This window comes from Folsomia candida, unplaced genomic scaffold (assembly GCF_002217175.1).
Source record: "Folsomia candida strain VU population unplaced genomic scaffold, ASM221717v1 Fcan01_Sc006, whole genome shotgun sequence".
Lineage (NCBI taxonomy): Eukaryota > Metazoa > Arthropoda > Collembola > Entomobryomorpha > Isotomidae > Folsomia > Folsomia candida.
In genome coordinates this window covers 6,321,715-6,345,035 of record NW_019091198.1, presented here as the reverse complement: position 1 = coordinate 6,345,035, position 23,321 = coordinate 6,321,715, and the positions used below count along the sequence as shown (strand labels likewise).

The 23,321-nt window shown below is 39.0% G+C and overlaps 2 protein-coding genes across 2 annotated transcripts in view; one reads left to right on the top strand and one right to left on the bottom strand.

Moving 5' to 3' along the window:
- The first annotated feature begins 215 nt into the window (after window positions 1–215).
- On the top strand, window positions 216–20,832 carry LOC110850987 (TBC1 domain family member 19). The gene is made up of 14 exons (XM_035853348.1): window positions 216–326; window positions 683–2,749; window positions 2,851–2,967; window positions 6,454–6,633; window positions 7,702–7,840; window positions 7,906–7,993; window positions 8,080–8,143; window positions 9,214–9,349; window positions 10,671–10,783; window positions 10,853–10,927; window positions 11,585–11,810; window positions 12,439–12,640; window positions 16,638–16,824; window positions 20,058–20,832. Exons 3-14 carry the CDS (start codon window positions 2,869–2,871, stop codon window positions 20,130–20,132), a joined length of 1,584 nt encoding a protein of 527 aa, XP_035709241.1. The 5' UTR covers window positions 216–326; window positions 683–2,749; window positions 2,851–2,868; the 3' UTR covers window positions 20,133–20,832.
- LOC110851282 (putative mediator of RNA polymerase II transcription subunit 26) overlaps window positions 20,683–23,321 on the bottom strand; it is a 28,425-nt gene continuing 25,786 nt past the window's right edge. The window contains exon 4 of the mRNA XM_022099000.2: window positions 20,683–22,458. Within this exon, the coding sequence (XP_021954692.2) occupies window positions 21,536–22,458 (923 nt within the window). The 3' untranslated portion in view covers window positions 20,683–21,535. The remainder of the gene's footprint in view (window positions 22,459–23,321) is intronic.

Genomic DNA, 23,321 nt, shown 5'->3' with positions numbered 1-23,321 from the left:
TGATAATTTGATAATATCACTCGCGTTCAAAGCTCAGGGATTTGTAATTTGTCTCCAAAGTCGAAGCCAAACTTCACCCTAACTCTTTGAGGAGTTTGGGTGGTTCTTACTAAATTAGCGAAACTGAGAGAGAGAGAGAAACAAGAAGATGTAAATTCAAGACATGCAAGAGAGCAGAGCGAATATGCGAGGACACAATCAGTTCCGATGTGAAAGTAGAACTGAGTCGTTGGGATCCGAAATGCAAGTAAAAATCCCCGAGTTGGTTGGCAAGTTGAGAAAGGAAAGCAGCAGCGGAAGCAAGGCTTCGCCTTCTCCCATAAACGGTGTGCACATATCCCCGTGGTTAAAACCCCTGCGATGATGATGTTGAATTTCTGGGGATCCAATAAGTTGTGCAGAATATGTGCTATGCAATTTACTTTCCCACACTTCACTTTACCATTTAGCGTTCTAATTCATAGCAGTAGTCTGTTCGTAACAGCTTGGCTTTCACCCCGCTATCTACTTTATTACTTCCAGGGGTTGCGGTAATTGTAATTCATAAAACCCTAGCGGGGACGCATGCATTCTAAATTTAGTGGATGTTGAGTGGCCAGTTATTTGAAATTTACAGGTTGGCTTCCCCGAAAACAAGAGCTCATGGGCATGTATGCATATTAAAACTCTCTATTTTGATTAGGATGGTCTCTTCAAAGACGAGAATGGTCTCCTCTTCCGTCCTTGTCTCCATCGTCCAAATGCAGGACTAACCAGCCCAATCCGTCCGGCTTTGTACGTGACAATTTAAAATAAGGATATGCTGATGGGTTTCTTCCATTTTGTTACCGGCCCCACAGGCAGTGGACCAACCGCGTTGACCTCTATTCCATTTAGACACAATTCATAAAGGTTAGTTTCTCAAATTTAAATATAAAATCCTTATGACACTCACCTTGAATATCAAACATTACGAAAAGGTTATCAGCAAACTCCAAGTTTCGTCCTATGACTTGTGACATTCGCCTTGAGACAAAAATCTGAGAAATGCTCAAATCTGCAACATATTTGTCCTCTGTTCGAATCATATAATAAATTTCAAAGAAACAAATACTACTGAATTCTTCTTCTCAATGGGAACCTTTGTGCGTTTCACAAGAGAAACGCAATCTGCACTACAGCTGCATCATCGAAATTCATGGAACAATTAAGTGGATCCACAGGTGCTATTTATTTATTGTTCAGCTTCTTCCCCAGAATCGTGGCGCACAAGAATTTAGCGGAAGAGGCAACCAATATAGCTCTGCGATATGATTAATGATGCAAAATAGTATGCGCTGCATATTTATACGTCCAATATATCACTAGACTGGGTTATTTCATAACAACTCTAATCTTACACCATAATTTTATAGTATAAATTAATTTCTCTCAAGACGTGCAAGCTGTGCAGTGTATGCGTACACAAGTTCAAGTTGACATCTCAAGTTTATATAAATTAATTAGGACAACATAACTTAACAATGTATCGTAAGTCAGACTTTGTTTTATGGGAAAAGACAATTAAGTTCGTGCGCAAACAACTCAACTGAACTCTAGGATGTAAAAGAATAGAAAAATCAACGTGCATTCAGAAGGAGCTATTCTTCAAATAACACTAAACCATAACGTTCTCCCAGCGAAGCGGGCGTTATTAAGAACATAAATCAAATTACAATTTCGTAGGCTTATAAAAACTCAAGATCCACTGCAGGGTTAGGCGACCTTCATTAAGTTTTTTTTCTAGTGGCCAAGTTGTGAGACGCACTCAAAAATTGTGAAGCTGTAATATTCCAGTTAAACACACATTGCATTTGCAGAAACTTACCCACTTTAACGTCTTCATGATTTGCATAGTAAATAAACCATCTTAAACGGAAGTAACAAAGGGGTGAAATAAGACGCAGTTGCAAGTTCGTTACAGGTAAAAAACTGTCAGAACTAAAATTTCGACATTTTTGGCGTATAATATCGCTGTTAAGGTTACCAGGTCATCTCAGGTTAAAATAACATATCCCGTTGGATGTTGGATAGCCCCGCAAAAAAAACCTATTGAAAGTTTAACTCCTGATACATATGATCCCTTGTCCTTTAAAGTATGACCTGTGACCTGACGTCGTGACATTTTGACCTCAACGGTTAGTCAACGACCTTGACCTAAGTCTGACCCTTCGTCTTGATTTTAAAAAAATTGACTAAATAAAGTCGATCCGTTCGAAAGTTATAGCTCGACAGGACGGACAGAGTATGATACATAAAGTTGTTTCACCCAATTAATAACGTGAAAAAAGCTAAATATATCTATTTTTAGGAAATGCTACAAAATTGTGTAATTTACATGTTTAATGAACAGGAATGGGTATGGGCTTGTTTATTAGCAAAAGGTGATTAAACTAATTACCACCATCTTGGCAAATTACTTTGTACGGGGGAGACTAGGAGGAGGAGGAGGAGGAAAGAAGGCGTTGGAAAACCGGGCAAAATGTTTCCAGATAATGGTACCGGCATCAAATGCTGGAGACCTCGCCTCAGCGTGGGAACACAAAACATGGTGGAGAAAGTTTGGTCGATGCCATCATGTTCAACTCCTCACCAAAAAACTGCTTTTCAAACAAACTTTTCATTCAGTTTAACCTGGTGCAAGCAATAATGCACTATATTTTGTAGATTTTCTCGTAACATTTACCCTGCATCCAGATCAGGACAAAGTGGCTGATTTCTGAATAAAATTGTGAGTTGTGAAAATAAAACTTCCCCTTTTGTCTAAACTGGTATAAATTATTCAAAACATGGCACAAGGAAGTGTTAAGTGTTAAAATGTTGCGTTCATAGAAAACCGAGGCGAAGAGGATGGAAGGTCACGAAGTTAACATTCACCAACTCGCAACACGAGTGTCGATGGAAATCCCCCTCATGCTTCAATACAAATCCTTTTCCAATGATCTCCAGGTACGTCAACTTTCACCACCTTCGAGACAAAGCCCTCTCGACTTTGACATTCGTCAGATTTATTCCCATTCCTCGCCTATATTTCCATATTCTTCAATTACATTCAAAGTCAACAGGCTTCAGTTACACGTCTGGTTTTAGTGATAATTTGATTAAATACGCTAAATGACTTGTCTTCAAAGGGAACAATAGAGAACCCGAATCAGGGCAAAGTACTGTACTTGCTTAGGAAAATGGTGACATTTTATGACAAATTTTAGTGTGCAAATTGAGTTTCACTGTGCAAAATTACATTATAAGAGGTTATTAAGCATCCAAATTTTAAAGTAGTGTTACGAACGGATTCCTTGATGACTACTTATTTGTGGTTGAGGGGTTAAAATTCATATAAACGAATTTCGTATGTATGTAAGTGAGATTCGGATTTCAAGTTTTCTCCATTGACAAGGACTTATCCTCAGGCAGGTATATCTGAAAAAGCCTTGAGCCTTGAACAAATTGTCAATTTAAAACCTCGTAAATTAAGCAGTGAATTACATTTCCAAGAAAAACGGTTTACAAAAAAAACTGGATTATAATCCTACCTGCCGTTAAACATGTGTAATATCACTCAAAAAGGTCAGGTAGAAAATGGGATTTAATCCCTTACATATGTAAACATTCAAAAAGTTTGTCATACAATCAGCGCATAAATATAAACTGATTTCAAACTAATTTCACACAGTGTGATTCGAAATTAAATAAAATTCAAGCGGTACCCATAAACCAACGCCCTCGCCCCACAAAATCTATTCTCTGGGCAGCATGTACATTTTCAAGGAAATTAGGCGACAATTTTTTGTTCGCAAGTCTGCATATATTTATGCTGAATATTCATATAATGATGTACATGCATACACACTTCCATTCGCTCAGCTTACTCATTTGGTTCACATCAAATGACTTAAAAAAATGTGTTAATTGAAGATGTTCATTATCATCTGTATCAGTTTGCGCGGACATATTGTCAACATTTTTAATACTTTTTTCGATTCCAAGATAAGCTCGGAATAGTGCTTTACACAACAAGAACTTATTTCAAGAGGGAGACGGCAATAGGATTCGGTAGCCATCTGAATGTAATTTTGTCGTGTGTTGTGTAAGTATTTCCCAGAAGAGACTTGTTTTTTAACAATTTCATCTCATGTTGAGAATAAATCTTGCATTCGTCCCTGTTTTATTGGCAAAGTCCTAACCCTTAGCAACTTTTCAGCCTCTATAATCGAATCCGTAGAATGTTGAGTTTGCAACATCATATTATGGGGTTACCAAAAACTGTTGTATTTTTTATAAGGTCTGCTCATAAAGTCACAGCAGAGTATGTACTTGTGTCCACCTATTGACTCCATGTCTGCAGCTTAGAGATTTTGCTGATGTCGGCAATATCAACTGACAGATAGTACGTATTGTGCTATTTTTATGTACAACTTATTTTATAATTTAAAATGTCACGGATGGTTGAATGCGGGCCCAACTGTGCTTGAGCTGCTTTCTTTGAGTTTATAATTGATGTAAAAGGAGAATGAAAATACATAGTCGACGATAGAATAAAAAAAAACAGTCGAATCAGAGAGCTCGGACTTTAGACGAGTTTAACTTTGCTGGGAGTGGGCGGAGGGTTTTGCAGTAAATGTTATTGAATGTTTCGGAGAACCTTCAAGTAGTCAAGTAGCATGTGAAAGTCTCAACTTTCAAGTCATTGTCAGCTATCAGTTTAAAAGTGTATGTACCTTCAATCCAAGTCGTGGACCAAGTTTTTAAAACCAAGTCTTACGAGGTGTGGGTGGGACGAGGAACCATCAAAGTTTCTCAGAACTTTTGAAACTTGGAGGTGAAAAACACATGACCCCCGACTTTATTACTCACATGCCAATTTAATTGACACACAAAGTTGTCAAATTTACTTTCGTCTCGCTCTTAGGATGAAATCTATTTGTATTGTTCTTTGAGTCTAAATTTAGTACTGCCTTGCCCTTTGTGACCTCCAATTCATGCAATCAATAAGTGCTGTATAAAGAATAGTTTTGTACAGAATAACGTGGAAAAGTGCAAATACCAATTTGATGAAATTTCATGATTTAAGTTAACGATGTGTGAGAATAACTCACTAAAGTCTGGAATGGCATATATTTTTGTTATGGTTTCTGACCTGTATAAAAATATTACTCACAAAATAGTGCAGGTTATTCTGTTTGCATAAACTATTGGACCCATTATTGTGACTAAACCACTCTGAAGATTACACACCCTCACAATTGGCTCACAAAGTAAATATCTTGTAGAAAATCCGAAATCAACTCCATACGAGGTTGTTAGGGTGCCTTCCAGACGTTATATTTCTCCACTGCGTTCATTAGAATACAATTCATCATACACAACTTCTAAAGTTGGCAAGGAATGAAAACCCACGAATAAAATATGTTAAACTTGATCCTCATAGTAATTACAATTCGGGATTTAAACAAAGAGCAAGGAACCTCTGAAATAGCTCCGCTCGCTCCCACGCGTTAAAACTTTGTGGGTGGAGTGACAAACTTTTTCCCACAAAATCTTCATCCCACAAAATTAGAGACGAGCGGCAAACAAATAAAGTTTAATCCGCTCGGAAATGATAAAAAGCTCAAAGGCCAGACAACTTTTTATGGAGAACCGTAAACCAAGTGGAGGATAAAGATGAGATCAATCTACTCAAAAGGAGTGACGGGTTGTATGTCAGAGACATGAATGATTCATCCCATGTCGAATTTATGCATTGAACTCTATAAAAGTTTCTCCGCATGCATTGCATTCATAGCAATCAAGTTATGTTCTGTGGCAAAATTATTGCTTAAAAAAATACAAAAGTTTGTCGTCGCAGTTAAAGCGTCTTGCATTCGCAGTTTTTCAGATGTTCTGGGCGGATTTTAGTTGTAACATGCATAATATGCAAATTATGCATTCACATTAACAGCAGACTCTACATTATCTGTCGTCCTTTAATATAATGTTAGTATTCGAAATTCGTAAGTGAAAATAATCCCCAGTTAAAAAAGACAAGTTTAAAAATGTACTTGACAATTATAATTTACATCGAGGTTACAAATAGCACATGTGGGAGAGCATGTCTAACTTTTGCTCATCCCCATAGACTACAGGCTACAGGGTATTTGTTAAAAGGAAAGTTTGCAGCCAAAAAAAACATTCCCCTGAATATGTCAGTAGCAACCCTTGCGAATTATTCGTGTCCTGTTATCTTAATCTTTTTTCCTATGTATTCCATGAATTGTACTCAGCAACAATGACGACGAGTTCAGTCAGTGAACCTTGCACAAAGTAGTTCGTGCCCATTTATGTAACACGGCTTAGTTCGGTTTATATGTACTCGTCTGTATCTGAATTTGTAAATGGAGACGGCCTGTACGAGACTTTGAAAGTTTACCTAACCTTGGCGTGTTTTGAACCTTACAGAAAGCAGCGACCTCAGAGGAAGTCCGTCTGGTGGACTTTGAACATTCTCTTCTTCACAAAATCAAAGGAGAAAGCTTGGACGTGAAGCTACGGAATATGGTCTACTACTGGCTCAAGGAACGCTGTTCCGGTTTCAAATCATTTACTTCTGAACCGTTGGATTACATGAAGAGATTTCAGGTGCGTGCCTAGAAACGAAACGGAAATCCATCTCCAAACTCGGCACAAAATTGTTGTCACGTAACAACCCAAATCTTGTGCTTTTTGTCAGCATTTATATAAAACTGAAGGCACAAAGGACACTTTATCCAAGCCATCATTAGGAGTTTTGTTGCCCAGTTTATTTGGCAGTTATTAAATTATAAAGTGTTACGTGAGCTCTGCGGAGTTCTGGTTGATAGGAATCGTCACCGTTTTATATGACTTGGATTGGTTGTGGCTTGGCTTTATGTACACATTAGTTGCATCATTCAATTCAATTCTTATGAAATATTTTGCAGCTTTTCCAATGAAATTCGTGAATGAAAAGTTCAAAGCAAAAAATTTACAATTTATTCCCCAAATTTTGCAAAATTTATTTATTTTACGTTATAAATAAGTATGTGCTAACATAAACTAATGAAAGAAAACATCGCCAACGATGAAGGATTTTCATTGCTCAATATTTTTCTCAAATGTCGGACCCACTTTCTCTCCTATTCTCCTTATTGTTCATGTTCGGGAAAGGCCACCAGATTTTGGGATACTTGCTTGAAATTCTAAATAAATAATTGCATTACCATGTTGTATGCAATATACCAAAATGTGAGACTAGTTCTACGAATTTTCCTGGCATCTACACCCACAGCAAGATTTCGTAATTCAAAGACAAACATTCGAAGCGAAGAGAGAGAGAAAGCTTGAATGACTTGTTCGGTTTTCCACCCCACTTATCAAAGCAGCACTGAAAAGTGTAGTCACAGTCGTCGTGATATATTCAGTTTTGAGGCCCTACGCAAATTATTCTCTATAGGTTGCATTGCACGGTGTTGAAACTAATTGAACTAACAATGTGGTCGAACATCATTTAATTATTCCTCCTCACATCACATTAGTGAGCAATTGTCTAGACGAGAATAATTCATCGCGCCGTACACATTTATTCACACTCAAATTCAAACAATAGAGTATCATTAATTGGAAGGTATTGTTTGAATCTAAAAAAATCGACTATTTTCCATCCAATTGTCGACGTGACAATTGGTGCAGGAATCCTGGGAAGCTCGAATATGGAAATCAATTATTTCAATGGCCACAAATATGGGGGCCCCATTGGCCAAAGGCAGACTCAACTCGGAACAAGAGAACGTTGAGGAAAACTGGAGCGAATTTAGTCAATGGGATATTGGTAAAAAAATGGTTCTTGCAACTTGATGTCTTAAGAATCATCATTATCGTTGAATGATTTGGCAGACTTGAGCAGATTCAAGCCGGTCTACTCACCCAAGGACTTCCTGGACTGCATCCTGCATATTTCCAGCCCCAACTATAACTTGAATGGGTAAGTTTCCCATCGACGAGGGGAAAGCTGTTACTCCAATTACGCAAACTACTACTACTCTTCAAATTGTGGTTGTTACGTTCCAGGTCTGAAAAACTGTGGAGTTCATTGGCATCGGTACCCATCAAAGTCAAGTCGCTCAGAGAGTTGGTTCGTGGTTATGACACTCTTCCTTCCTTTTATTCATTCATTCATTTATTTGCACTATCCAACAGTCCACTGGTGCAGTCTTTTGTTCGAAAAGTTATCAGATCCAATTTTTCAATCATTCTTCCTCAAACTTGAACAAATGAGTGGTGGTCGGATGGATAGATGCATAAGCAATGAGGATAAACTTTGTGAGAGGAAACTAAATTTATTTGCCATCCCAGCACTAACCGCAGAAGTAGTCGCTTCTTTCGAGCATAATGAGGTTATGACGGGCATAAATTATTTTCAGGGATGGTATTGAACCGGATTTTATATGGAAAACATGTTCAAAACTTGTCTTTATTATTCAAAGGAAGCTTTTTTAGAAATTACTTAGATGCCAGTTTTCTTGTTCACGTGACATGATTTCTACTCACATATTTATATAAGTCAGAGTCACCTGACGCATTTCGGGCTTCGTGGAAATAATGTACATGGACAGATACGTTAACAAATGAGCCGTCACGAGGGTATCACTGCGATGGGATTGTGGTTGTGGTAAGGCAACTGGAGTGATGAGTACGTAGATAGGACTTACCTACGCCCGTTGTCAAGCCTTGGTTTATGCTGCGTAGGTACATATATCTATCAGATTCACAATAGATCGAAATTTTGGGGGCAAATATCAAATTTCTGGGAACGTTACTTAAATAATCCTACATATCACTGGAATACTTTAATTATTATTAGAATATTCCTGGAATTTTTATTCTAGTCTTTTAATTCCTATTTGTTACTACACAACTCCATAGCTTCCTTATAGTTCAAAGCCTTTTGTATTCAAAATATAGATAAATGAGAACTGGCGAAATTCCGTTATTGGAAAAGTTATTAAAAGGTTAAAGAAATCCCACCTTGCCCCATAGACACCCTAGATGCCTGTAGGAGAGGGACAGATACGGAGAAAGTAAAAGAGCTTCCGCCTCGACGTGTAGAATTTATGAATGAGTCAGCCATTTAACGGCAACTCGTTATCATTTCCATCTTTAAAGTTTAATGAGAGATGAGTAACTTTCAATTTCACGTTTCAGAAATGCTTGTTTGGAGATCTGACCACAGGAGAAACCCACTACGGCCTTATGAGACAGTTGGAGCTCGACGGAGAAAGTTATGCCGTTTCCAGTCCCAAACTCGTTCATTTCCAGCGTGCAAAAGTCGGAGAGATTGGTAAGACACCCCTCAAACGGGGAAAACTTGATGGTTTCTCTGTTCAAAGATGATAAATGTATAAATGTATATATATATAAGTAACATACTGTTTTTGTTGTGTGTGTTCCACATCCTCGCAACCACTTTAGTTCGGCATTTTCAGTGGTTTTTGTTCACCATTCCATTCTTTAAAAGCGTGCACAGTTTATGAGGAGATTGAATCAGACCTTCTCGATTATATACGAGCAGTAGCACACCCACCCCATAAAACGTGCGCCACTGGGCCAAATACAATTCTGGCAGATACAACATCGATTCTAAATTCTTCTGAAATGACCAGAAATCTCCACATTGCGTTGCCTCCAGTATTGCATGTAGCAACTTACGAGGGAAAGATTTGCCACACAGTCATTTCCCCAAAATACGGTAACCCGATGACTTGACTTGACTCTCGGAGGTAACTCTGAAATCAAACTCGGGTTCGACACTGTGCCAGTCCGAGAGCCATTTTTTCAACATTCTTTCCATTTCTTTTAGGTAAGTGCCTCCACTACGAGGACTACTACGACTTTTATCTAAAATACCTACTTTCCCATTTTACGACATCTTGCCATCCACTTCATGATGAATGAGATCATTTACAACATTTCAGTGTACTTTCATTCTTGACGTCTTTCACTTTCATTCTTAAATCCACAGAATCAAATGGAGCATGAAGAGTGTTGATTGTTTTTGCCATTTCACGTCCCTTTAATGACCTCTACGAGATTTTACAACTGATCTTGATTACACGTGCTTCATACGTATTGACAATGCATTAAAAGCCTTCGTTTCACAGCCTAATCATCGTAAAACGGCATAAGATCAAGCAGTAAAATACATCCGAATGGAAATGTTCTTAACGTTAATGATGTAGGACAGGTCTATTACTTACTTCTTGTGTTACACATACGAACGGGAAGCACTCACGGCTCGTCAAAATTTCTGTTTTTGGTCAAGGTCTCAAGTTTCAAGGTAATTAATTATATTGATCGTTGCGAATAAGAGGGGGCGCATAAAACTTACTGCTCTGTTTCCAAAGGGCACATGTTCGTAATTTTGTGCGAAATTTGGTATCTCAAAACGGAAGAAAAACCCAGTTTCCCCGAATACTTAAAACAGGAATTACGTGGGTCTGTGAGCCGATTATTTATTTTGGAAAGATAAACCCCGCAATACTTGAGCTAAGTGTTCAAATTACTTTATACCGTCCTACGCTGCGATTGTTTACTATACATAACTTGACGACTTGATTTATACTTTACTTATAATTCTCCAACATCTCTGATTCTAATTGTAGTGGATTCCAAAGGGTTGGCTCCGGTGGCTCAAGAGTTTTTGAAGAAAGGCTGTCCTACAGCTCTTCGGGGAACAATTTACCAACACATTCTGGGATCTCACATTGCTAAAGAGGTAAAAACGAGTGAATTTTTTATCCCTGTCATCATTCCACATTTCTTAAATATGACAACTCTTCTGCAGCATTTGCAGTACTACCATGAACTGAGACAAGCCGTGATCAAATCGGACCTTCTCATCGATCGCCTTACTCTGAAGGTGAACCAACCACATATTCATTCCACAATCTGACAAAATTGATCAAAGTTCTCAAATGCCTTAGTTTAGAAAAGGCGAAAAGATTTCTTAGTGCAGCATCAAATTACGCATTATGTACGACTGTTCACAATCGTATCGTTAACCGTACGACGAAATACGTCGAGGGGATGACGGGTATTATATTCTACAAAGTTTCTTTGAAAAATAGTATCGAAATGTTACTTTACTTAACATTTACGTTTAGGTATATAAATATATAACTTACATAATTTGGAAATTTGAACTTGTCAGATTTGTAAAATTAAATTAGAAACTATGACGTGGCGTCAGCATTTGAATAAAAAAGAGGTTGAAATTTGAGGTGAGGTTTTATTTAACAAGTGAATGATTCGTTGAACACATTTAATGATATCCGAATTCTTAGTCAAACTCAATTTATTTTACCGCTTTCCAAGATCCATGCCTTGAAATTGTTAAAAAAACGCGAAATCGAGGCTGATGTATGTTTATTTTTGAGGTGTAAAATATTACGATCTTTATATAAGAACATCGCAAATAGTCTTGAATAGGGCCAAGTATACAATACTGACTGAGCAATTCAGAATGTAGGATTACATAAAACTTTACTTTATTTCAAAGAAACTTTTGCATTTACAGGATGTTCAACTAACTGCTGCAAATGATGACCAATATTTCGTATTTGAAGACTCCTTGTACCAAGTTCTTCTATGTTTCAACCGCGACGTTGGTCTTTTGGATCTTTTCGAACGAAGTAACAAAAAACCGTTGACCGCAACCTGCAAAGCCAACAACAAGAACCAAGATGCCATTGTGGTCTATCCGCCAAATGGGATCGTCCCCTTCCACGGTTTCTCCATGTATGGTGAGTTATGCAGTCCTTTTCGATATGGCATTTCCTTTGTGAGGGAATAATTCAAAGGTGCATAGTTTTCCTCAATGTAGAACTATGTATATGTACGAATGAGTGACGAAAAGTTGCAACTTTTTATAGTTATGTTTTAAAAGGGAAATATTGTTTCTATTCAAAAGGACGTTGCCAGCACATTGTTGAATAACAGTAGTTACGAACGAGATGTTCACTATTCATGCAACTTTTTTTATATCGCTCAATGAAATCAAGATGAATCAATAAAGAAGAACCCAATATAAAAGAGATCCATAACTCTTTGACTCCAAAGGAATCCCGACACTTAAACTTTTCTTCAAACCATTCATACAAATTGAATGAAAATGATTGCCAAACCTTTGAGCTACATAGTTGCTTACCTGTGGAAATGATATTGATGCAGAAGGAGAGAAAGAGAGAAGAAAGTCGTTGTGTGTGTGTAATGAGCTGGAGAGACTCAAAGAAAGAAGTGAGAGTATGAAAGAAACGATTTTGTTCATTTTTTCCCGTACATTATTGAAAACTTTTTCCCGACAAAAATCTGGAGGGAACCAATTCATGTTTATTGATAACAGTACTTTGTGTGATTTTTGTCCTTTGACAGTTGCTCCTCTTTGCTACCTATACGACGAACCGGAGCCCTTGTACTTCACCTTCCGTGCCCTTTATTCCCGATACTTTTTTAGACTTCATGAAATTTCCTCTCACGAAAACGGGATTGTAGGACTTTGCATCCTCTTTGAAAAACTGCTTCACCGACATGAGACGCAGCTATGGTTTCATCTCCGATCTTTGCGCGTCCTTCCGTAAGTATGCCTAGTTTTATAGACACATGTGTACACAAGAGTCAATAAATCAAAGCACTTTGCACTTTTTTTTAAAGTCGGGGTGAAAATCGCATTGTTATCGACAAGGTTGATGACTATGCTGCGAAACATTATCAGAATTGACATTCTAGCACCTTATACAGACACGTAGCTCTAGGTAGGCGATTTGACTGTGTAACGAAATGCGATTGCATAAGAGCGATGGCTCTGAGTGGTTCGATATGCTAGTTAGGCTGCATGAAATGTGAGTAAGGACGTCATTTTCAGAATGAAAGATGTTCAATTTTCTTTCCCCTGCATGCGAGACGTGCCGAGATTTAAGTAGCAAAACGCGTCGTTATAACGTTAAAAAAAGTATAGCAAATTAAGGCCCATTTTATCAATGCAATTTAAAACTAAGACAAGAAATCAGGACCAATGTTGGTTTACACAGACATTATTTTCTGCTGATGCACTTGACATGCACGGCATAATTGCACAAGGTTAAAGTGCACTGAAGGTTCACTATAGTGGCACGATTTCTCCCTCAGAATCACAACTTGGCCTCGTTGCGAATCAGTGCTGATTTAGCAAATGGATAGCAATCGAAGGAAGAATTAGATTTAAGGTAAAAAAAAACACGAACTGGGGAAAGATTACGTTTGAAATGGGAAAAATCCATCGCTGGTTGAGCATCAATTGGTTCTGGAGAGAGTAAAAAGGTAATTTTAATTCTAATGTCCACTCTCCCATTACTTTCAGCCTGCTCAGGCCTGGGGAAAAAGCAGGGCAGTGATAATTTGAAAGGTTTTTATTTGCTCGACTTTCATTTTTGGTACGATAAGAAGACTTGCTGCGTAATGTAATAAGAGAGAAAGTGTTAACTCGATCGCCCATCGCACTCGATCCGTGTATTCTTTCTTCTCTCCGGGTTCGACTGCTGCTGCTGCTGCCATCATCTAATGATCAGCGTCCTTTTGGATCCATCCTCCCCTTTGTCGCACGGAGAAAGGAGCGACGTTCTCGCTGTGCTACACTCAGACATCAATGAATGGCACAAATTGCTCACTCATGTGGCATATATAAGTTCTCTTCGTTAAAATAACAATTTTCTGGTCGGCATAATATGTGACCTTGTCCATTCTCTCCGATACGTACGTACGTAGATATCCATGCAGTTTCTGCTCCTAGAAATGGAGAAACTAGAGATATTTCGAGCCACTTGAAAATGTTTTTTTAAGATAAAAATTATAATGGGCTGCTGACAAAGAGTTTGAGGAGTGGAATATTTGTAACTTTGCCCTGAGTGAACAAGGGACAGATGTAGAAGTACATGAAACTATTAACTGGATATATGTGTAACTGGTGACTTTCACCCACACACAGGGAGACGTACGTACGTTGTAGGAGGAGAGCAATAAAAGCCTTCGTCTCGTATAACTCACTCGTTTGAACATACATTAATACATTACTATTGCTGCTTTATGGTTCGTTTTTTGAGATTTAATTTAATTTCTACATTATAATAATTTATGGTAATCGTTAACTTCTTTTCAAAAGGCACGCCCATGACATAAAACGGATAGAGGAGTGCATAGCTTAAGGTACCGGAGTGGGAGCAGCATACAAATTCATCCTATTATCTGAAGGCAGTGGGTCGAAAATAGAGAGAATTGTACAGCGTATTATCATTATTATTATTATTATTACAGGGTATACATAGTTATACTTTGGTCGATATTGGAAGATGCAAATTATCTGATCCATGGTTTGAATGGTCTTAATTTTTCTTTGATAGTTTTAGCAATCAATCATAAAAAGGGAAAGTATAGGCCACGCTGTAAGTACGGACACGCAGTGACCTTGTGGTAGATATTTATGTATGTGGTATTATATGCACGTGAAACATGAGACATATGTAGCTCCTACTTCCGCATGAACGACGAGAAGAATGGTAGGACCTTGGTTTTTTGGACTTGGATGCACCATGTAACTTACACGACATATAAGTAATTCTATTATGTTACATGGCTTTTTCGTGGTGTGAAACAATACAAGTCATCAATATTTCTTTCCGAATTTTGAGAGGATGCAGATGGAATCGGGTCCGATTAGGTGGCAATCCGACCAGATGAAGTAGAAAGTACTCGCGGAAATTGGAGAGGAGAGAGAGAGCAAGGGGAGAGGATGAATAAAGTCGGTGATGATAGGAGGATGTAGGAATTTTGTTCAAGTCCATGGGGACAAAGTCACGAGAAAGCCTCGCTAAACTACTTCACACTCGAATAACTCGCGAATCCACATGGCTTTGACAAATTGGACGGAGACGGGCAGAGGATAAGTAAAGAAAGAAGAGACGAACAATGGGATCATGTCACCATCAGAAAGATTTTCTCCATTTTCCATCTCAACAAACCAAAATTGTACACGTGTTTCCGCGCAGTGTGTTGTATGTGTTTGTCATCTAAGGATTTTTGACTGATGAGCGATTCACGTAGAAAATTGCATGACGTTGTGTCCCATCTGACCTGGCTAATTTAGTTTGCTCAGCATGTCTCAAGTGGAGGCTTGCAATGATCCTCATCTAATAGGGACACAGGACTGTTGAGCAAACATTCAACAGCAGCAGGAGCAGAGATATGTATTCGTACGTATGATGTATGTGTACTTATCGTGGCCACCACCGCTCTTGGGCTGGATTGATTACAAACCAAATCCCAAATTGAGGGAGAAAATGATTGCCACTCATCCATTACCTTCTTTTATTATGAAAGTCTGTTCGTCACAAGCACGGATGACGCTCATCACTCGAGACCAATATGGACTGATTTCCTTAAAATTTAGATCCGACAAGATTTGCATACTACAGATTTCTGGCCTACTGATGGGAATACGTTACTTTACAAGGCTCAAAATAAATATCTTGCATAATGCGCCCTAAAGTTCTCTTCAATCAAAACACCCTTGGCTTCTCCGACAGATAATAAAACTTGAAGTGTGCAAGCAAGTGACTTATTCGTGGAATTCGCACGTAGAGATATGTATCTGCTATACATCCTTTTCCCTTGCAAAAATAGTGTTATAAATAAAAACCCTTAAATTATGCACTAGAAGCGAGCACATGCCAAGTTGCAAGTTAAGACTTGAGAGTTAAGTGAGTCCCGAGTGGTTAACTTTTAATAGAAGGTATTTTATTGCGAATTGGCAGTTGGTGGATAGAGCACGTAAACACCTCCTCAAATCCCATGTCAGATACATGCATGTACATATCTTAGAGATTCAGCTTTATACAAAAATTTGAATTTTTTTCGCCACTTTCATATTTTCATGAATGTGGTTAGGTTGTGTTTCTGTGTAAAACTATGTGACGCGCTCTGAGGCTGGAAATAATTTATCTCTCTGCGCTTATCTACCCATCTATATTCCAGCAGTGATTGCAGATATTTCAGCTTCGCTTGACCCAAAAGCTGGCCATTACCTATTCAAATCTTGGCCTTGGTTCAGTAGGCTCTCTGTAGAATGGTTCGAATAAGTAAACCAGCCAGCAACCCCAGACGATGGATGAGATGCGGATCGAATGAGTAAAATCTTAAATTGGGTTAGACTCTGGTATATGCAACAACAAAGGGAAGGCGATTGTGAAACGTATAAACAGAACAAGTATATGCACCTCTTTGATTACGGAACCTCGACTGCAACCAACACACAGCCGGGCAAAGTTTGTAGTAAAATTTTAGTATTTTCAATTCCTTATTCAATTTACTTGGACATTTCCATCTCCCGAATTGACAAGAAGGCTCATAAAAGCGGTTGAGGAGAGGGAGTGCCTCGTAATTTACATCGTCTGGGTTGACACTATGTACAAGGGAAAAAAGAAACCCACAAACGAGCTGCGGCAGACATTTTCACCAATCATAATTAGCACAATGCTTCATTTGAGTACATTGTTGCTGACGCGAGAGCATCTTTGAAGTTTAATTGAATTTTTATGTTGCAGTTTGCGTGTGGTGTTCAAATGGTTGATGAAAGGATTCAGCGGCTACCTTCCGGCAGAGCAGGTGCTTCAACTGTGGGACCTTCTTCTGGCCTACGACTCCATCCATATTTTTGCCCTCTTTGCAGTCGGAGTGCTCAGCATTCGAAAGGAAAATTTAATGAAAGCTCAACAGCCCCAGATCGTGGATGTAAGTCGGTTGGTTTGTTGGCTGGTTGGTTGAGTTGGGTTGGTTTTAGAAAAGTGGGTGCAGTGCATTGTAATAGACTTTCCTCACGCCTCGCTCGCCAGTAATAAATCCATTCAATTGATTCCATTTTGCATTTTACTCACACACGCCTAAATGATTTATTCCATTTACCAACTCTCTCTCTCTCCCTTTCTCTCAACCACATTTCACCCACCACAAAGAGGTCTTTTGCTTGTACTCAACACGCTTTGTTCTTCTTCTCCTCCTCCTCCTCATGGGAGGTGGGTGGTGGTCGTGGTGGTGGTGGTGGTAGTGCTGAAGCAAGATGCACATTTTCCTAAAGACTGGAGAGAGCTCAAAACTTTTTGAGTCGACCCATTAATTTTATCTGGTGCTGCTAACACTGAAACATTTAAACCCTCGTGAAATCAAGTGGGCCGAGATTGTTGAACCATCGTGCGTGCTTTAGTCATTTGTGAATGCCTCCTTTGCCAATTTCTCTTCCCATTCATGATGCTGAAAGTAGTGCACGTATGTACTAACACTAGGAGCAGTAGTAGTAGTAAAGTTAAAGTAGCACCACCACACCTGCACGAAACTGGGGAAAGTAGTCGTGGTGGTGTGGTGTCGCCAGTTGGTTTGGTTTACTTGCCGGTTCCTTATCGCACAACTTTCTGCATGGCTTTCTGAAGTGAAATATGTTTGCACAGTTTGCCACATGCATGATTCCGCTGGGTGTGGGTGCTCAAAGCGGAGCAGTGGGTGGCACATACAGACGACCTGGAATTAGCTTAGGCTTCCGTATAATAGAGAAGGAGGAGGTTCCCATTCTACATAACACCTGGAATAATGCACGAGCAATCTGATCTCCTGAGGTGAAAATTAGCTATTAGTTAATGAAACTTCACAATTACCCACCCATTTGGTTGTCAAGTTGTTGGTGGTACATTACATGTGTAGTATTGGCAGTAGTATATAGCGCCACAGTTTATGGGTTCCGTGTTACGAAACACGCATTCAAAAGACAAAGTTTTAGCATGTTAGTGTGTCGTACAGAGCATAAATAAACAAGTATGACACACACATTCCCTGTTAATTTACTGACTTGATCCTCCTTCTTATTAAAGCGGTATTATTAATCCCGCATCACAAAGAGGTTCGCCCTCATATCACAACATGGATACATACTTTGTAACAAGGTTATCAGCAGAAGCGACTCTATTGTTTGAGAAAGTGAACGAGATTTTTATTTGGCAAAGATCCGACAAGACAAACTGTGCAATTGACAATGAATTCCCAATAGCCAGGCACGATTTCTCCAATTCAGAGTTTAGAAAGTTTTGTCGTTCCAGACATCCTGGTGGCACTACATTTCCTCCTCCTGTCCATTACGCGGAGCAAGTTGTGACTTTCTTATACAAATAATAACGCTCGTGACATGCAGTTTATATGGCTCCTCATATCGTACACCTATTGTAATGCACCATCACGCCGAGCGGGAGGAGGATGGGCTGAGGACAAACTGTATGTAATCGTCTTGGTCGATTCGAACGAAATTGACTTGGATGGAGCAGAATGCAAATTGAAGTACAGTTTATCGGGTCATGTTCTGTTTCGGGAGCAATAAGTTGCAGCATGTGGGTCTGAATTCCGAAGAGTATAACTGTCACTCAGCACGCATCTCTCATAAACCTCCACCTCCGCAAACACTTGGATGTCATGGAACCAAAACAATCTAACATGCTCCACGCCAAAATTAACGGCGATGGAAGGTCTCCCTATCATTATTAGATGGTAGTAGTTGCCGGACCCATTACGGATAAGGGCATGCATTTTTATAGTCATTTATGTAATAATATGGGCAAAAAGTTACAAGAATTTCATCGCGTGATAGTTTACCGCTGCCTGATTCACATTTCATCTAACGAGTATGTATCCCAAAGTTGGGGGACGAAGACGAAGTAGAGGCAACATCCGATATGATAGGGTAACACTATCTGCTCAGATTTCCATAGCGGAAAGTTGGTTTCTTTTGGGGATTTGAAGTGAAGAGAAAAAAAGCCCATTGATTTTCTTTTGAAGACATGTGAGGAAGATATGGAGAGAGGAGCTCGTAAAGGAAATGGGACGATGAGCCAACTATTACTACCACCACGAAACAGTTCTTGTACTTCCTCCTCCCAGAATACGTACGTACGACGACTACCCGCTTAGGTGATGGATGCGGAAAATTCTAGAGACTAACGGGTATCTGGCGAGTAACATGCATCTGTACTTAGACAACAGTTCATCAGATAAATGTACATGTCAGCGGAGAAAGTCCTATTCCTCGGCTAAGAGAGAGTGAGAGTGAGAGGAGGGAGATGACTTTGTAGCCCATTCTGCATTATGTAAGGGTGGTGGTGACGAGTTATTCAATTTATACAACACAGGATGATACCATGTCAGTCAGTTTCTCATCACCATCATCCCAAGACAGTCATCATGAGTTTGTACATAAAAAAATTCGGGGCCGTCCTACATTTCTAAACTATCCAAACAGATGTATCAGTTAGGTTTGAATTTAGAAAGCCATAATTATGATGAATTATGCACTCGCGTCATTGGAAACATTTATTTTTTACAGAATAATTCCTCCAATGGTTCCTTCTTCATTCGCATCTTTAGTTCAGTGGCGTCTATTTTGGGAAATGTGGTATGCAGTGCATCGCCTGCCTATTCAACTGAAATTACCAAATTGTAGAAAAGGATTCCTCATGTCATGCTTTATTCAGTTTTCTGTGCTGTTTATTCACATGTTCTCAACTTCTCCTCGGGATGTAGATTGTCTCCGGGTTTCATAAATGAATGATTTCGCATGAAGGTTTTCTACAGAGGGGAGGAAAAACTAGGTTTTTGTGATTGCAAGTAAGGCAATCTACATTATTGAAGAAAATAATATCAGCCTCGTTTGGTTTTGGAATGGAGTGGAGATCAAAGAAGATGTTCAGCTCATTTTCCACCTTCTTCCTTCATTGATTACGCAGAAGAGCATGCATACATATGCATGCTGGCTGCATGTAGCTTTAGCAGAAATGTGGGGAAATGAATAAATGAAAGTCATTTAATAGCATGAAATTACAACTTACCGCATGAACGTTCTCGTGGCGTGATTTGGTTTCTTTTCAATCAAGTGGTTCAATTTTGGCGTTGCATTTTGGATATTACTTTTTTCTTTCTATTGAATATTACAGGCCGTGCTGGCAGATTTGTCGTCCATCAAGGTTCTCCCCGTATTGCAACTCGCCCTTTCCAAGGAGGCCTTTTAATCAAGTGTACCAGCGCATTTCCTGTTTGTGCACACGTTTTTTTTCCTCTTCATCATCACAATTATGTGTACATACAAATGTACCTACGTGAATCACTGGAGTGCTGTACGTACATATGCGTCTCAGTTACATAATTATTATTTCAGCAAGTATGTATCACTCAAAAAGCTCCGGTGGGAAATTAGATCGATGACCCGGTTTACATGGAACGCAACGCTTCAAGTACCGTCTCTGATTGCTTGAATATAAAAATCCCTCAGTACAACGCGGCACAGTCCGGCGTTCTGTGCGCCACGAAAATACGACTCCCTTGATGGGAGTCATCCTCTTCGTTGGTCTAAACATGGTTTTATACAATGCTAGCCTGTGACTCCACACTTGCTGACAATGTATCTACAAGCTACTTCTACCCACTATTTCTAATTTAGCCAACTATGTATGAACTTGAAATATGATAGAAATTCGTGAAAAATGTGTTCATATGAATTATCGGACCTAATTTATGGCGTGGTTGTACAATGTGAAAATAAAATTTAGCAAACAACAGACAAAGTTTTCCAGAGATTAAGTAACTTTACTTGTCATATTTAATATTTAGATCTAGAGCACAATGTATGATGTCAAATCATCTACACACAATAATTAATAATGCCTTCTTCTCATTGTATCATTCTAGAAAATAATTTACATAGCACAACAATACCACTCTTCAACCTGTTGCACTTTAAAGTAGATTTTAAAGCTACTTTTACTAACTTTTATTAACTAGTCAGCATTTGTCGTCGTAAAACTTGTCATTGTCATTAAGGCAGCACATTGGACGGTGTAGTAATAAAATAATTATAATTGTAATTTCTTGGCAAACTTTTGATAAATATATTGCTAATGCTGATCAAGTATAAAATTGCAAAAACTATATAACTAGTCAAAGAATAAACCAGTGTTCGTAAAATAAGTGTTCGTTTAACTCTTCAGAAGTTTACACAAGTAATTTTACGTATCTGTAATCATAATAATTTGTTGTATTGCATTCTTGTATTGTATTTTGTGAGTGTGAATCATCAATGTCAGAAACATTTATTACTTCAATTCAAATATGTCACAACTTGGCGTCAGTATTATTTATGTGAGGATGGGCAAACGCGCATTTTCCTTAAAAAATGTAAAACTGGAATGCTCATTTTAAATAGATCATCACTTAAAAGTGCATATTTGTCTGATAAAGAATTGTTTATGTTTGTGTGTATTTATACGATTAATTTAGCATGGTCATAATTACACTAAAAATTAAATTAAACGTTTACATGTTGCAGAAACCTAAATTAATACTACTAATATTTCGGAATAAATAAAGCCAAACAATGTACAATTACATATGTAAAAAATAGTGATAATGAGACATTTTAATGTTTAGCTCGATCAGTTCTTTTCAATTCAATTAGTGCATTTTTGATCTCTTCATCCTCCTGTTTTCCAAGTCTCTCACTGTCTGGGTTTGCAAATTCTGGAAAGTGCTTCACATAGTCGGGAATTACTGGACGATGAACTACGCGTACTCGTGTTGTACCATTGAAACGATTTTTTACTCCAAAACTACCCGGTCGCATGCGTTGCCTTACACGAACGGTTTTGACAATTTTGGTGCTTGTGCTTCCGAGTGAGGGTGTTGTTGAATCATCTGAAGTGCTGGTTGTCGGGTCTGACGTGGTCGTCGTGGTGGATACCGGTGCGGATGTAACAATGTAAACCGGTCTCTCCACGTAGGGCACACTGGGTGAAAATTTAATCTCAACTTTCTGGTCGTCACTTCCACTCGGCACTTTTCTTCCCGTTGGTTCAGAAATGTGTTCCGAAATGCTGCTGGAAGCCGTGCCTCCTCTCTCCTCCGAGACGGAAAAGGAAGAGGATTTTTCCGTGGACATAGTCGTTAGAAAGGGTGCCTCTTCCGTAACCGCAGCCGTAGGAGGATGAGAGCTGCTCGTGTGCTCACCACCATCCTCCGTGGTGGTGGGAATGGGTCCAATTCCTCCCGTCTCGACCACCAAGGAATGTTGTTTGACCTCGCTGTTGGCGTAAATATCGTCAAGAATCACGTTTTTGGGAGGACTCCATTTATTGTTGTTGAAGCGAGAGTGACTTGGGACTAGGTGAGCTCCCGTCGGAGGTCGATATACTGGAATGGAGATTGAAGCTGAGCCGGGGTTGTGAGAATCCCCACTTTCCAGAGAACCTTGTTCGTAATCCACTGGTGGAATTGCTGTGGTCGTGGTGGTAGTCCAAGCGTTGAATGAGGTTATAGCTGGACGACCTGCTGGGAATCTTGTCCCTGTAAAATGTACCAAAACAACCATCTCAGATGAGAACATGTCAACTAGGCTACCAAGGCGGAAGAAAAAGGACAAGTGCTTGGTTGGTTTCCAAAGATGAGAGTGTTCAGGTTTCGCCCTCAATTCATCGTGGCAGACTTTTATATATTTCTCCACGTCCTCATAAATGCTGGCTTTTAAATTGCCATGTTTTTAACCCTCCGTCTTTGCCAAAATCCCCTCATTATCCACAAAATTCCCACAACTCCCACTGACCCACTTGTCAGGTATATAAATATAGCATGTGGACGTATAACAGGCACAAACCACATTAAGGAACAGAGGGAAGTGCACGGAGGAGTCATAATATATTATACATCAGCTCGACTCACTGCACAAATGGAAAACTTGTGTTGGTTATAGAAGAAGAAGAAGGAACCCTTCATCTTGGGTTAAAATCAGAACGACTTTGTTTGGATCAAAGTGCAAACGACTACATATCGACCGATTGGATTTAACCTTCACTAATATTGCCTCAAAAAACCATGAAATCAACTACGAAAATATCTTATGAAATCTGTAAACTCTTTAGAACTCTTACGTAACAGCGGATGGAGAGGAAGAACAAGAATAATAACTCAAACTCGTGCCCATGGGAGTGCATGTTGTGGGTGGAATTGGTATAAAATTGGATAAAATAAATAAATGTAGACTTTCAGAGGGAAAAATAGGAAGCCTTGCCTATAACATTTCTCTACTAGAGAAAGTTCTCCTCCTCACAAATAGCCACTCACATGGTCGACAAGCGAGCGAGCACAGAGCAAACTTTATTAAGCAAACTTTCCAAATGTCATCATAATGCCAGGCAGGAAGACGGGAGTCG

Coding starts and splice junctions, on each gene's coding strand:
- LOC110850987 (XM_035853348.1), top strand. CDS start 2,869: ATGGAAGGTCACGAAGTTAACATTCACCAACTCGCAACACGAGTGTCG. Junction 9,350..10,670: donor TGCAAAAGTCGGAGAGATTG/GTAAGACACCCC, acceptor TTCTAATTGTAG/TGGATTCCAAAGGGTTGGCT. Junction 10,928..11,584: donor TCGATCGCCTTACTCTGAAG/GTGAACCAACCA, acceptor TTGCATTTACAG/GATGTTCAACTAACTGCTGC.